Raw genomic sequence first — 16380 nt, 5'->3', positions numbered from 1 at the left:
AGAGTTTAAAAATGCTGCTGATCTATTATTTAAGAAAGCACCAGGGGACAAACCTGCCTCATCGCCCTGCAGGGGGCAGAGAAATGTACCGTGTTTCCCTCTTGAGCGTGAGCGGCGTAGTGGTCCCCGCAGGGCAGCCTGGAGGGTGGGGACTGGGGACAGCTGTTATTACTGGCGATGATGAGAATTTAAAAGCAATTAGAGGTTGTCTGGCTTTAACAGAGTAATTGTTTCATCTGCCTAAATGCAAAATTTGCCTCTGTGTAGCCTCTGTTACTAATATTACCTGGTTCTCTGATTTACTGAAAGAACCCTAAGCTCTGTTCTACAAATTATTAACCACGTGAGCTTGAGCAAGTTAGTCTCTCTGAGCAACATTTTACTCGGCTAATTTTAATGCCTATAAATTGTCCCAGGTAGATTATAAATTTCTTGAGGTTAGGAAAAATGTTGTGTACTTTATTGTCTGCGTCTCAGGTCCCAGGCTGGGGCTTTGCCCTTGGTAAGGACAGGATTGCTTTGTGCTTTTGTGGCCCGGTGCTGGGGAAGCCTGACTGGGACCCTTGGGCTGTAAGCACGCTGGTGGCCCCTTAGCAGCCAGGACATCTTGGTTCTGAGGTAAACAAAGCCAGGGTCTGTGTCTGGCTTTCTGAAGGAGGATGGCCAAAACTCAGAGTTAATCCTGGGGGCCGGGTCTCTGGGGTTGGGCCCACCTTCCCCGGGCCGCCTCGAGCTTCTGCTTTACTTCGGCTGCTAACAGTTCACTCTGTGTGGACCTCACACAGCATTTCTCTTCTTGGGTGTTCCCCAGACAATGCACTCTTTCCAAATAAAATTCAAGACCTACCTAATGCCAGTCCCACCATGATCGGGGTGCTGGTCTCACCTCCCGTCCTTCCTGGCTCCCGTCCGACCGGTTAATTCCAGTCACATCAAAACTCAAGACGTTAGCTCTTTCCCACTGGGTCGTACTGCTCTTCTGTTACCATTTGGGGTTTGATTTTAAAGTTACTAGCGATTCTGACGAGAAGGTAAGCCCCAAGGGTTTATGCATATGTTGAAAATGCTTTTTCTTCCTCAATTCTGAGTAAGTAAGGAGGTGGGTTGTGTTTCTCTGAAACCTGTTTTCTCCTCCAGCCTCTGTTTTATGTGCTTATTGAAGCTAATAATATCATGCTTAGTTAGCATTTTGATGATGAATTTTCCTGTACGTTGGGACAGTTGTTTATGGTCTTGTGGTTGAAGCTGAGGAATAGCTGACGTTACCTCTATCACAAGTGCAGACGGCTGGAGAAAACCCGGCACACGTTCCACGGGCAGTGCCGGGTCAAGGTGGCGATTTTGTTTTTGACCCAAACAAGACACTTAAGGCACAAGAACGTGGAACTGCTTCCATCTTTGTCCTGATGGCGGTTTTTGTTCACCTTTTTCTTCTCTTCTACAACTCTTTCTTTTCTATCTGGTTTTCACTTTCTCGTGCGCGCTGTAACAGTATCCAGAGTCATCACTGGGCACTTTACTAGGAAAGCGGATTCTGCGTGCCGGCATGAGCCGTGTGCATAGTTTACCTCGATTGTGCGCTTCTGGTCGAACAGCCAGTTGACCTCGTGGACAGTCCTGATTGTCCTCAAGTGCCGCGGAGCAGGGTATCTGAGGAGGGTGGTCACAGCATTCTCTCTGAGTCAGGAGCTAACTCGGCCACTGAGTACGAAGCCCTGGACGAGGTGAAGTCTGGAGTCAGACCGCATTAGGAGAGCGGTGAAGCAGCACTTTGCTGTGTCCTCCTCCTCCTCTGCCCGTCCTGCCACTTCAGCCCCTACAGTCACCCTAGTGGGATCACTTCAGTTGCCTGTGCTAGGGAAGGTGCCCAGTCCTGCCAGTTAACGGTGTTCAGAGGAAAACCAGGCCCAAGCGGTGTCCGCAGGGCCGGCTGAGTGGGTGCCCAGTAAGTGGTGTAGATGCAGTCGGGCCCAGAGCCGGAGGAGAGGTCACTGTGCACAGCTGACCAGGGCGGGCGGAGGAAGCCAGGTCTGCCTGCTTCCCTCGGCACTGGGGAGCCTCGCTGGACTGACGTGGTTCTGGTCCCCGCTGGCCAAGCCACCGCCCTCTCTCCTTGCCTCTTCCTGCTCAGACTGGCTGATGCTCTGGCTGCTGCCCAGCCCACCCTGGGACCACACCTGCCCCGTACCAGGGACAGCGTTTTTACCCCGAGGAATGAGCATCATTTGCCACTGTTTTCTTTTTAAAACAAAGCCCTGGGTGTCTCCCTTCCTCCCGCACAGGCAGGCACACATCAGCGATGACCCACCCATGGCTCTCACAGCCCTCTGCTTTTCGAACTTCTGTGTACTCTGACCTCCATCCCTTACTCAGGGAGGGTGGTATGCTGACTCCTATTTTAAACGTGGGGAGAATGAGGCGGATGACAGTTTGGTGTAGCATCAGCCTGGGGCCCGGAGCTTGAGGTCACACCAGCCTAGCACACCAGCCTAGCACGCCCAGCCCGGGGCTTCCCGGAGGGAAATCGGGGCAGCATTTAACCCCAAACTTGGCCAGGCTCATGTGTTCCCCTTCTTGGGACTTCTAAGAATGTGCACACCTATCTTACTTTATTTTATTGTATTTCATTTTATTTTAGTATGGCCAACTTGAAAATTGAACTGTCAAAGCTGGACAGTGAGGCCTGGCCTGGGGCGCTGGATGTTGAGAGGGAGAAGCTGATGCTGATCCGTGAGAAGGAGGAACTTGTGAAAGAGCTGCAGTTTGTCACCCCGCAGAGGCGCACTCGAGAGGAGCTGGAGAGCCTGGAGGCCGAGAGGCAGCGGCTGGAGGAGGAGCTGCTGTCGGTGCGGGGGGCGCCGAGCCGAGCTCTGGCCGAGAGGTTCGTCTCCCTCCCCGGGCCCAGGGCGGGGCAGCCCGTGGGGATCTCAGCTGTGCCCCCACGCCCTTCTCCCTGGTCAGATGCCGCTGCCCTCGGTGGACTCAGGACAGCACAAAGGGACCCTCTCTGTGCGGAGCAGTCGGGAGCAGCGTCTGTAGGCCCTGGGGTGCCTGTCTTCCCCGTCTGCTGGGGACGTGTGGCGCCTGTGGCAGTGGTTGAGTAACTGAGGAGTGCTGACATAGAGCCAGGAACACAGTCCATCACGACTGACTCTGGTGACAGTGGCTGTAAACTGTTGCCCTCTGGTCAGGGAGATGATCTGGGCTGTTAAGAGTGACCGAAGCTTCCTATTCTGGTCTTTATTACTCACAAGAATGCAGACGTTTACTGCCTGTCATTTCACAAGCTCGGTCCCTCGGACACCTTCTCAACAGGTCACAGAACGTTCACTTGGAGTTGGTTTGTCCATTGAATCCCTCCTCTGAAACAGGTGAAAAAAAAATAGTTTAGGCAATTTTCTGATCTTTCCTTAGGAAGGTGTAAATAGATCATTTAATCTAAAAAAACCCAGTTCCGTAAGCAGATGAGCTGGACGGTTCGGCAGAGGAGCCCCTGTGTGTCAGGTTGCCGTGAGGACGTCTGCACAGCAGCCCCGTGTCCCAGCCTGGCTGACTGATGGCCAGACACCTGTTTACCTGTCTCAGCCGTAGACCACGCAGCCCCTTAGGGCCACTGCACATCCATCCTTTAGGCCAACAAGTAAGGAGCAGAATGACGGGGAAAAGCTCACATTTGCATCATTTCAAGTGACCTGGAAATAAATTTACAACACCCAGCCATAATCCAGTCGCTTTTTTTTTTTTTTTTAACTTCTTGGCTTCTTGCCTCCTAATTCCTTGTCCTCTATAAATGTTTAACATCAAAACATTTGAGAACTGTGGTGGTAGAGGAGACTGGGGAGAGAAAAACCTCTGACATTCCTGGTTAGGTGTTAGTGTGTGCACTGGCCTACCCTGGGTTTAACTATGTGGGGAGAGTTGGCTTTTGTGCGTTAAAATGCTGATGGAGAGGATGCATCGGAGTTCAGCATCACAGTTTAGGGGGGCGTGAAAAAGTACCCAAGGGGAAAGCCTCTACAGATGACATTCTTTCCCCATCTTGAATAATTCTCACCACCCACCTGCCCCTGCTCTTACATCTCTGTCTAGCAGTGCTGACTGCAAGCTCAGTGCAAAGGAAGGTGTGAGCCAGGCTGGCCAGGTAAGCATCCACCCAACAGGGACCGAGAGGAACAGTCAGGGGGAGAAGGCAGAATTCATTTTCCTGAGTTACCTTGATGTTGTGAGTGTCTGTGTTTGTGTATCTTAAATTTCTAGGATAAAAGTGATAATCAGTAAATATGATGAAATGGGTAGCTTTGAGAGGCTCATTTATAAAACACCAGTGGTGTTTTGTGGGTTATGTCACACTTAATAAATGTCATATAATCATACCTGTCTAACGTACTGACATCTGGCATCTCAGCTGTTCCACTCCACGGGCTGTGAATCTGGGAAGGGCCTTCAAATAGACTTTAGATTTGTTCTAGGAGACAGAAAATGGGCGTGTGTTTGTTTGTTTGTTTATATCAGCTTTTATAGGCATGATGTCTTTTTCATTAGGGCTGGAGCTTCAAAAACGACTAATGAAATAATGTTAGAAATAATAGTTTGTTTCAAGCGCCTAGAATTTGGCTTCTTTTGTTTGCACACACATAACAACTGTCAAAATTCCAGCAGAAACAGTAGGTTTGTTCTCAACAGGAAAATGAGCTATAAAATACTTACATAAAATAATTATGTACCTAGTGAGACTCAGCTGTGGAGTTTGTGTCACACAGGAAGCAGGCAGTTTGGACACCCTTGGACTTGAGACCCCCGAGTGGCCCTGCCTCCCTCGATGGGATGTTAGCAGGAAGGGAAATGTGTATGTATGTTCTGTCTTTGTGATATGCTGCCTTTCTGAGTCATTTGGAGGAGGCGAGCCGCTGAGCATTACAGAAAAGGGACGCCTGTGTCCTCTCCCATGTCCACGGCCAAAAGCAAACCCCCATGACAATGTTTTAGGGTGAGACTGAGGGACTCACACTTTCTTGCTTGAGCAATTTAAAGTTTTCTCGCCACTATTCTTCGGTCCAGAACGGCTCAGTGTTCCCTGCCCAAGAGAGCAGAGCCCCCTGCAAAGCGCACACCGGATCCTTTATTTCCCGGGAGACACATCGTGGGCTTCGGGCTACTCCTCCCGTGACACGCGGCCGTGCGCGCCGGACGGCGGCGCCCAAGCTCGCCACCTAGTGGTTTCATCAGCGAGGAGCAACTGCTCTCAGATGAAAAAAGACTTTTTACACAGCTTTCGTATCCTTTCCTTACAGTCGTTGAAATTCCTTAAACCCTGTGCTTTTCCGCAGCTGATAAGATCTTTTCTCACAAATTAGGGGCTTCGTCTTTTATCTTGCCAAGGTGTCTTAATTGTTTCTTAGTTATATGAACGTTTTTGCCACGGATTCTGAAACTGTGCTTATATCAAGTGGGTGGGGTGTGAGTGTCACTTTTTAATGCAAAAGGAACTTCTTATTTCTATAGATGACATGCAGTTCTCCCTCGGCGGAAGGTTCTGGGCTGTCTGAATCAGGAGACACCAGGCAGGTGCCTGCCCCCTCAGGGCCGCGGGGGCAGAGGTGCAGGGTGTGAAGTCCCCCTGACTCGCAGAAGGCGGCTGAGCCTTGGGACGGAGCAGCAGGGCTGCGGGAGGAGCCTTTCGGGCCCGCTGGAAAAGGGCTGGGGAGGACAGGGGCACACCGTCTCCAAGGGGCTGATGTCTGAGCAGTCTCTTCCAGTCCCTGATCCAGAGGAATGGGGGAGGTCACTTCCCAGGGGGGATGCCAGGAACCGTTCCATCAGAGACGGAGGTGGGCGCTTGACCAGGGAAGGTGACAACCGCCCCCTGGCAGGGTGTCCGTGACTCCCCACTGCCTTCATTAAGCTTCTGCCGATGAAGATGTTATCTAGACACCTGTCAGAGCGGGGCTGGGGAGGGGCGCCGGGCTCTGCAGCAGCCTGCGTGGAGGCAGGAGAAAAAGCCATGCCCACCCTCCCAGAGCTTGGGGTGTGACTGGGGGGACACAGGCCAGGCCTCAGCGGTTCAGGGCCCTGGGACAGGGCTGGAGGGGCAGCACCCGAGCCGTCGCCAGAGGAGGGCGCAGGGGGACCACTGCCAGTGACCAGCGGGGATGGGAAAGGCTTTGGATTTTAATTTCACCACAGAACACACTACGTCATACTGAAGTCTCCTTAACATGCTAGAAGAGCCTTCATGTGTTAGTGTGATATTTTGTTTTAAAACTTTCTTCAAAAGTACTGCTCCTGTATCAGGAGACATGGATTTTAGTAGATTTGGGAGCTTTCCCCAGACCTTTATGTGCCTTCTAATTCAGTTAATCTACTTTTAAGTTAATCTTGTTGAGTTTTTGTTCATAGTTAAGAGATTTTAAAAAAAATAGGGACTACTCCTTTTCAAAATATACCTTTGAAAGCTGTGAATTAAGAATGTATCACCCTTTGAAGTACTAAACAAAATGACAAGAATTACTTTTTTTATTTTAACATGTAATGGAATTGTGTTGGTGACACATCAAAGGATAGATATATGTAAGTAAAATATGGGCACGTTTCCTCCCTGCCTAAAACATACATAACATTTCAAAGAGGTTGAAAATTGGGGAAATTTTACTTTTCTCCAAAGAAAAGTAGCTAATTTTTGTATCGGCGCCTTGGAGGGCATGCTGAGGCTTTGAACAGGGAGATGTGTTTTGATGTCTGCAGGGTACTTCCACACACGCCGCTCCATTTGATCCCTTGAACGGCCTTCGCAGGTAGACGCCGTAGGATTGTAATCACCATTTTCCAGATGAGGACGCTGAGACCCTTGATTAAGTGACTTGCCGCCCAGAACACCCGGGAAGCAGCCTGTCCAAGACTGGAAACTGTGGTGGTTTTCTAGGTCCCATCTTGCTGCTCGCTGCCTGCTCTGATCACCCTCACATCAGTGATGTCTAAAGACCTTGACGTAGACAGTGTGCTTGCCAGTATTTAAAAATGGCTTGTTCAAGTACACAATCTCAGATTTTTTTTTTAAGTCCTCATGAAAAACCTATTCAATTGAATGTGGGTGGGATTTCGTGATAATCCAGCACAGGTGATGAGACGAGCTGTCGAGGGCAAGGGAAATCACCGTCATCTCTTTCTCTTACTTAAACGGTTAAGCCCAAATAAGCTTGCGCCGGCAACATGGACTGATTCGTTTCTTAATCGCCGCAATTCTCATCAAGATAAGACTGGAATTTTTATCACTAAGTATGATTTGGAACACTTCTCACCAAATTCAGTACTTTGACGATCTTCTCTGATTCTCCATGGTTGCTGCCAACGAACCCTTCAGCATCGTCGGCCCAAGTCACAGGCCTGCAGAAGGATCCTGTGATCTGTGTTCTTTTTTTGCTGTTCTTTTCCTCCGCAGTGTCTTTCCCTAACTTATAAGAGCATGAGGGTTTTTTTTAACCATTTAAGAAAACAGTAGATTACCAAAATTTTAACAGTTCTGTGTGACGTCGGGTGTTTGGTGCGCTCCCCACCTAATCTGGTGGCTGTGGCCAGCTCTGCCTCTTCCTTCTGGGGGTTGTCCTGTTCCCTCTGTGTCGAGTTCATTGGGATTTCACAAGGAGGAAATAATAAGAATCTTTTTTTTTTTTCCCTTCAGTTTTCGGGTTTGATTGTACTTACGTAAAAATAAATTCATTTCCTTTTTTTTTTTGTCTAGATTGAAATTGGAAGAGCGAAGAAAAGAGCTGCTACAGAAACTTGAAGAAACTACTAAGTTAACTACATATTTGCATTCACAACTTAAAAAGTAAGCCTGTTTGGTTCTTGGAGGGAAATTTTTTCTTGTCTACATTCAAGCATGTTTGGGTTCATCTTTGATTACTTTTCTCTTTATTTTCAGTGACTTAAAAGTAAGAAAATCAAAAATTAAAAAAAAGAGAAATAATTGTGGAGATGCAGCTGTTCAGTCTACCTTACCCATATTCTAAACGGGAAGTCCCACTGGTGTTAATACTGGTCGTCAGTGGATGAGCTGAAGGGCAGTGATCTCTTTACACAAACACATGTGCATCTTTGTAAAAAAAAAAAAAAAAAAAAAATATATATATATATATATATATATATAGTCTCCTTTCTTTCATTTACAAAAAAAAAAAAGTAAGAAAATAGTTATACTAGTACAATAAAACTTGGAAGACCAAAGTTAAAGTTGCAGAGATTTGGGTTTTTTTTAATGAACTCCAAGGTCCTACTTGGAATATGTTTGAAATGTGCTGGGAAAAAGATGTATTTCAACTTTCAGGACATCCTTAGGAAAATGACACATTTCTCCACATCACCCCATCTTTTAAAAAGGGAGGGTCAGGGAGATTTGCCCTAAAATAGCCACACACTCACTCCTGAAGTATACACAGAAAGAGGAGGAAGGCGAGTGAGGCCAGGGGCCTTTGTCTGCAGAAGCTCGCCTTTTCCTCAAAATAACAAGTGTTATTCTTTAAGTAAAGTGACTGCATGAACTCTTTGTAGTTTTATACTCCCCCCTCCCACTCCTGTATTTTTTAATTGCATAGTTGCTTCTGGATATTTATGCAGACAGACTTATTAACAGGTATTTGATCCCTTTTTAAAATTGTTTGTAACTTTTACACACTTGTAATGAATACGGTTGCTGCCTGAGGAGGATTTAGAGCCGGGTTGGAAGTGTTCACGGATAAGCATGGAGACGCGGTGTGACCGCAGGTTCCTTTTCCCCGGTCACTGACTGTGCTCCTTGGCGTCCCTGGGCTCCTTCCCTGTCGGGCCCGAAGGAGCCGCCAGGGTTTTCACATCATCCAGCTCTTACAGTGCGTGCTCTCTTCTCCCAGCCTCTCCGCCAGCACCCTGTCCATGTCCTCCGGGAGCAGCCTGGGCTCCCTGGCCTCCAGCCGCGGCTCTCTGAACACGTCCAGCAGAGGGTCGCTCAGTTCCCTCAGTTCCAGCGAGCTCTACTACAGCAGTCAGGGGGACCAGCTGGACGCGGATTATCAGTGCAAACTGGACTTCCTCCTGCAGGAGAAAGGTGGCTACATCCCTTCCGGACCCATCACCACCATCCACGAACACGAAGTGGCCAAGTCCCCCAGCCAGCCTGGCCAGGGTGGCCCCTGTGGGGCAGCTGCCGCAGCCACGGGCCACACTGCCCCCCTGACCGAGGCCCCCAAGTCTGTGACGTCCCTGTCGTCACGGTCCTCCCTTTCCTCCCTGTCCCCCCCTGGCTCCCCCTTGGTCTTGGAGGGCACGTTCCCCATGTCTCCCCACGACGTCCCCCTCCATCAGTTCAGTGCAGACTTTGAGGACTGCGAATTGAGCAGCCACTTTGCAGACATCGGCCTGGGAGAAAATCAGATATTGCTGGACTCGGATTCCAAAGGAGCAGCGCGGTCTCTTCTGGGGGATAAGGAGCTCGCCGACTGCGCAGGGGAGCTGCTGTACGAGGGGCCGGCAGGTAAGTGGAGACGCGCACACTCACCTCCTTACTCCCTCTTTACCGTTCTAAGGAGAGTGGCTGGAGTTACTCTTCCATGGAAACAAGTGGTACCTGTCCCCCTTCTCTTCCTGCTGCTCTTTTTTTATTTTGACTTCATTTGGGAAAGAGTTTTTATTGCCATACCTGCACATTTTGTCTTTATCAAAATCAAATCGCCTTCCCCACTGAATAGATTTGATTGCTGAGTGTCCGTTCTGTTGTCTAGAACCCACGGTGTATGGCAGCTGACTGGGGACGTATTTTGTGAATACACTTCATCCTCCCAGACAGCTTCTGGTTCTGAAACAGCGAGGCAAAGAAGAGGACTTTCTTTTCAGAGTCGGCCTGAAACAGCTTAAAACCAAGACAATTAGCATACCAGCTAATTAGTACCAAGGTTCAGTGTTTAGATTGCTTTGGGAATTCTATACAGATACAATTTTTGTTTCATGCCAGGCTCTCCCTTTCCGCCTGAATTTGGTTTGGAGAAAGCCAGTTCCAGTGTGTGGTGTGACTGACACCTTCTGGCCGCAGTGCTAGCTGCAGCCCAAGAAAGTGCCGTGTGTGCTCCAGGAGACAGAAACAGGGAAAATTAAAAAACATTAAATTGTTTACCTTTGCAAGGCAGGAGCGTTTAATGTATTAGATGTAGTTGAGGAGAAAACGGGATGGTGCCCTGGTTGGCAAATGATCACATTGTGGTCCGAGGAGCCAGCCCACGGCAAAACGTGAAATAAATTCCAGCGCTGGTTCCAAGGAGCCCTGCTTAGATCTACACGTGCTCCGCGTGCCCACAGCACAGAAGAGGCCAGGCCTCTTCAAAAGTACTTTCTTGCTGTTTCAAGAAGCATATTTATTTTGTAGTTTGGGTCCTAGGAATCCTAAGTCTTAATTGATTGGCCAGTTCAGATGTTTAAAGAGGCAGAGGAATCCGTCTCGTTTGTGTGGGCTCAAATACTGAAGGCTGAAACCCCGCCTGCCGGTGGCCTGGGGCTGAGGCAGAGCGCAGGAGGCGTCTGTGTGGTCTGCATGCCGCTTGCCTGGCAGGTGCAAAAGCTTCGGGTCGTGTGTTCTTGACATCATCGACCGCAGAGAAAATGTGCACAGGGGCGGGGTTCACACAATGGCTCCAGCAAAGCAGAAACCTGCCGTGGGCCTCATGTCTGCCCTGGGGAAGGCGTGCGACATGTGGCCGGGTGGCTCCACCCCTGGGGCCAGCCCAGCCTGCACTCACATCTCGGCATCCCCGTTGACTGGCCGTGTTCCAGCAAGCACGTTACCCAGTCTCTCAAGCTGGTTGTTCCTCATCTGCAGAATGGGGATGAGGCAGTGTCCACCTCGTGGGTGTTGGGAGGGCTCATGCTCCCATACTGCATCTAAGTTCACGCTTGGCACTCAGTTCTCAGTAATTAATATTAACCATATGATGCTAAGTAGTGCAAACTCCGCCAAACCCAGTTCCTAGCACAAACCACTGACATTTACGAAAGGAGGAACGAGCAAGAGAGGGAAGAAAGTGGAGTGGGTTTTGGGCTATTCTTCTGTGATTTGGACTTAAAGAATCTTCGAATTCTTGAGCATCTCAAAGCTGTTTTTGCTCTTCATGTATTTGGAATGTGCTCTAGTGACCACTTCTCAACATTCAGCCAGTTTGGAGGGGCCAGTAAATGATGCTGGGTGCTGGTGGGTGGGGAAGAGATGGCCCAGGGTCAGCCCCACCTGGCGCTCCTGAGGCACTGATGTCTCCAGCTTTCCTGCAGTGTCTGCTGGCCTCTGCTTCACTCCTGGCCCTTAGTCTGCTCCGGTGTCTGCCTGACAGGTCTGTGCCTGGAGACCAGTGTCTCCAAAGCATCCACGGAACAGCTTTTAACTTTTTAAATGCATATTATATTAGGGAACTGCTGTTTAGAAAGTCACACTAAGGGAAAAAATGTATCAAAGAGCTTTGCCTGCAAACAGCATTCCATTTCACCTGTGAAGACAATTGGAAGCATGTATTTAACCATAAAGACTAAATCTCTTTAGGTTAAGTCACCAATACTTGGTCCATTCAGGGGATGTCTGATCTGGGTATGGGGGCGGGTTGCTGATGGTGGTGACACTGGTCACCCCCTCAGTGCTCCAGACTCTTTACAGATAAAGTCAAGTTCCTTTTATATACGTTTGACTCCCTGGCACCAACCCCTGCTGGACGGCAGAAATCGAGTTGGAATAACTCTGAAGTCCTTCCACAGTCAGTCTCTGTCATTGTCAAAGTCAATTTCAGGCTGCTGTGGTTATTCCTGGGGGTAATCAATAAATCATGTCATCACCTTCACCCCTCACAAAGGGGGGTGGGCGGAGAGAAGGCACTTCATCATCAAGGAAAAAGCATTCCCACTGCCAGAAATAAAAGGGAAAATGCAGCAATCAATCCTGTAATCTGAAGCCTTAAAATTTAAACATCTTAACAAGATGTAAAGTCACGACTCAGAAGGGGGGCCAAATGCATACCAAGACGGATCCCTGCTCGCCTGCCTGAGGATGAAGGAGCTCCGGGCTTACCACGCACTCGTGGATTCGTGGAAGCACAGCTTTCAACGAAGGCTCCCTGCTCTCCGCAGGATGCCGGGCATGAATGTGAGCCAGAGATAAAAGTTAAGTGGTAGTCGGTGCTAAAGACTCAGTAGCACAGAGTTTTTTTAATGGCATTAGCCGGTGAGGAATTCTCTAAGTCAAAGACTTGTTCTCTCTAACTCCTATTAGAGCAGCGGCTCAGGAGACAGACAGGGACGTGTGGAGAGGAGGGCGGGGCAAAAGGGGGGGAAACCTTTCTTGCCACTGAGCACCTAGAAGCTCTGTGTTATAGAGATGTCTCCAGTACTTGAGGGAGGCAGGTAGTTTCTTGCCCGAGTGTGGTATCCGCAGTGATACCAAAAAGGGGGAGGCAGGGGACCCACGAGACCATGTGCACTTTATCCCTCCCCTTAAAATGTTCCAGGACAGAGAAAAGCCATATTCTGTCGCACATCGTGACCGAGGTAACTGGTATCCCAGGATCTTATAAGTCCCGGTGCCTGGAATCATGGACATCTTTCAATCTGAATGGTAACATCTTTGATTGTCAGGTGGAAGTTTTCCTTTGGATGTCTCAGAACCAAACTGTGTGTGTGTGTTTACACTTAAGAATTCCTAAGGAGAAATCCTAATTAGTGCTGTCACTCTGCCCTCCCTAGATGTGGAAAAATCATTACCAAAAAGAAGAGGGATCCACTTGCTTGGGGAGAAAAGCGCTTCCGTGTCAGCTGCGGTATCAGATGAGTCTGTGGCCGGAGACAGCGGGGTCTACGAGGCTTTCGTGAAACAGTAAGGAGTTGCTCGAGTGCTTCCTCCTCCGTGTGGGTTGTAGGGTGTGGATGCGCCGTCCTCAGACCACTCTGCAGTGGGAAGGGCGTTAGGCATTAAAGGAACGGCATACAGGGAATTTCAGTTACACCAGGAACACCCCATCAGCAGGGAAGGGAGGAGCAGGCTGGTGTGCTGAAGACAGCCCAGCCTCTTGGAGACGTAAACTCTGCTTTAATGAGAAGGTCGGAGAGGTTGGCCAGTGCCTGTTTGGCACATGAAGTGCCTCATGTGCACAGATTTCAGAAGCTTGGCATGTGTCTGGGGTGTGGTCCACCCCGGGGAGGCCCAGGAAAGCCAGGCACCGGGGAGTCTCCCCCCTAAAGGCCCAGACGCAGACCCCACTCTCGACAAGGTGAAGAAAGGTTGAAAAGAGTGAGCTTTCACCGGGAGCAGGTCCACTGGGTGCCCCAGGGGGACTGTTCATTCAGGTTTCCTTCAGAGTCAGTAAGGGGCAAACAGTAACCGCAGCTGTCGGTATCTCGGGTAATAACCGGTTCCCCGTGCCTGCTGTCCCCGCCCCAGGCCCAGCGAAGTGGAAGACGTGACTTACAGCGAGGAGGATGTCGCCGTGGTGGAGACGGCCCAGGTGCAGATCGGACTCAGGTGAGGGTGTGCAGGGCAGGGGCACGCCCGGAGCTCTGCGTGGGGCAAGTGCCCGCCCGCTTCCTCATCTCATCAGCTTCTCTTTTGACAGATACGACGCAAAAAGGGCCAGTTTCATAGTGATTATAGCACAGCTTCGCAATCTGCATGCCTTCCTGATACCTCACACTTCAAAAGTGTAAGTACAATCAGTGGAGAACAAACTGAGGAACTTAAAGTTGTCTGTATGATAATTCTATATGATAACCGAGCAATTCATCCAAATGAAGGTGTGGGAAAGACATAGCCGGGCGGATTGTGTCTCAGTCAGCAGTCGGTGAAGACAAGGAAAAGAATGGGAGAGAGCATACTGGGTTTTCATCCTTACGCAGCCGATTCCTTGTTAAAAATTGGAACTGAGGCTCTTTGTCTCTCTTTTCAACCAGAAATTCCACATTATTCTGTGTTACAGCCTGATTTTTTTATAATATAATTAAAATTTCTGTTGTTTCCTAATTGTGACTATTCTTGGCTTTAAGGAATTTTCTGATCTTTTACGTGAAAATGTAGTCATGAAATTTCGTTGGTCGGTACAGTGCTGCCAAACACTGATTCATGCTGATCGTAAAAGTATCCCATGATTTTTATCGTCAAGCATTCGCTTTCCTGTGACCAGAATTTCTTAGTTATTTCACTCCATCAAACCATGAATCCCAACGAAGTGACACACAATTCTGCACAGACTGCTTAGGGACTTTGTTTCCTGACAGATGGACCGCCATCTCCACTTCCTGGATTCAGAGTTCAGTTCCAGTGACCCTCCGTAGGGACCATGGCTGGAAAGTATCGGGAAGAAACCAGATTTCAGCTTAGCACCTCTGACTTAGATTCCAGAACCTGTATGTCCACCTGCACTTAGTAATGTGTTGAATCTGCCAGTACAGGGGCTTGGAACTGAGAAAGTGCTGTTGCAGGGTGACCCCGAGACCCCACGCCCCGCCCGGTGGTGTTTTCCTCAGTGATGGAGGGCCGTCCTCAATGGGAAGACACTCACTAGAGTAAATGTGAGAGTCCTGGGTGTTCTCCCACATCCTAATTTCTCAGAAGTCTCGGAGAAGAGGAAGTGGCGCTAAGAAAGAGCCAGGTGGAACTGCCCCCGGAGGTAGCAGCAGAGGAGAGCTGGGGATGTCTACGCATTGACACTCATCAAAGCCCGGGGGGAGGAGGATTCCAGGAGGGGATGGACTCGGAGGACCTCCTGACATCGCAGTGAGGGGGTCCGCAGGGTTAGTGAGACCAGCAAGGAGGGCCGGCACAGCGGGGGCGTGGCTTCGTCACCCAGGGAGCCCGCCTCCCAGGGTGGAGCCTGGGAACAGCCATCATAGCGGTCGGGGAGGACCGGCTGGCAAGGTTACTTGTGACCTGCGGGGAGATCAGCGTGCTGTTGGCATAGTGCGGCCTGTCAGGGAAAAGATCACCAGAGACCGAAGCTGTGAAGAGCCAGAGCCAACCCACGAGTCCAGGCAAAGACCACAGAGCTTCCCGAGAACACGAGCTCTTGTCACACTCATACCGCGGGGACCTACCCGGACAACCTCTACCTCTGCCCGGGCAACCACACCCTCCCCGGCTTACGTCTGGGACGTCGCGGAGTGTCCTGGGGAGCGTGGTGACAGGGCCCAGGGTAGCATTCAGCCCGCGCGCCAGCACAGGGCCCGCGTGTCTAACGGGTCTGACCCTGCCTGAGAGGTACCGCAGCTGCCCCTAAACCCACAGCGGAAGCCGTGGCCGAAATAGCGGCACAGCTACAAACGACAACTGGCGTGAACTATCCTCAGAATAGCTCTTTTTTTCTCCTAACGTCAAAACTTAATTTTTGATTATTAACTCCGACAAGCAGAGTGGATTCTCCAGCTGGTCAGCGGCACAGCGTCTCTGACTCCAGTTTGGAAAGACTCCCCCTGCAGCAGCAGGAGAGGAAAAGCACCCCACCTTGCTTCCTTTCCTTCCAGCCGTTGGTTCCTAACCATGAAAAACCTCGCTTTCACTTGGAAACATTTCGGGATGCTGAGAGTGGTTAGGCCACTGGTGCAAAGTAAACTTGAGTCTGTAGAAACAGAACATTCCTTCCCTCATCCATCCCTCCTCTCTGAAATACTTCCCTTTATCGCTTTTCCATGAAGACAGAGAAAAAAGACTTCTTCTGCTGACTCTCCAGCCTTAACAGCTGTGACCCAGGGCCCACTAGGATTTTAAGACTGAGTCTCCATAATCAGTGTTGATACAAAATACAGAAATCCTGTGATGTTCCTCAGTTGTTTGTGTAAGTTTACAGTTTTTGTAATTGGAGGAAGGCACCCTTGAGACTGTGAGTTAGAAAGCCTGGAAATGGGCAGGGGAGGGGATCTCGGGGTATTCTCTCTCTGGGATTTAAAAGAACATACCTTGTGCTAGTTCCAAGAACTGTGAGTCCTCATGTAATGTGTGCTCGGAAAATCCACTTTAAAGTAGTTTTAGAAGTTACCGTTTTCCTCCAATCTTCCTCTAAATTTGACAAAGCAAAGGACAGTTTGTCATATATGAGACTTCTGAGATGCTAGGCAGTGATATTTTTGAACTGTTATATTTCACATTTTAAACTTTCTTAACAATATGCTACTTAGCGTTCCTCTTCCTCTAGTAGGATAACGTATTCCATTCCTGGGGAATGATCGTCAGCATCTCTTGGTTATTGCGCAGAATGAGCGTTCTTTGGGACAAAATCACCCATGTCTACTTAGTATGTCCCACTTTCCCAGGTTCAGACAGAGGTTCCTGTGGAATTGGCTGAATGCGGCAGGCGGGACATTGAATCCATCTGCCCCGAGGTCCCTACCAGGCGCCCCTGC

At 49.5% G+C, this 16380-nt stretch overlaps 1 protein-coding gene across 1 annotated transcript in view; it reads left to right on the top strand.

The window, feature by feature from the left end:
* WWC2 (WW and C2 domain containing 2) overlaps positions 1–16380 on the top strand; it is a 129876-nt gene that overhangs the window by 91680 nt on the left and 21816 nt on the right. Inside the window, exons 9-14 of the mRNA XM_031440336.2 lie at positions 2639–2881; positions 7736–7825; positions 8883–9502; positions 12739–12868; positions 13433–13513; positions 13605–13691. Of these exons, the coding sequence (XP_031296196.2) occupies positions 2639–2881; positions 7736–7825; positions 8883–9502; positions 12739–12868; positions 13433–13513; positions 13605–13691 (1251 nt within the window). The remainder of the gene's footprint in view (positions 1–2638; positions 2882–7735; positions 7826–8882; positions 9503–12738; positions 12869–13432; positions 13514–13604; positions 13692–16380) is intronic.

This window comes from Camelus dromedarius, chromosome 22, assembly GCF_036321535.1.
Source record: "Camelus dromedarius isolate mCamDro1 chromosome 22, mCamDro1.pat, whole genome shotgun sequence".
Lineage (NCBI taxonomy): Eukaryota > Metazoa > Chordata > Mammalia > Artiodactyla > Camelidae > Camelus > Camelus dromedarius.
Note: the sequence above shows the minus strand (reverse complement) of the source record. Positions and strands in the feature narration are given on the sequence as shown.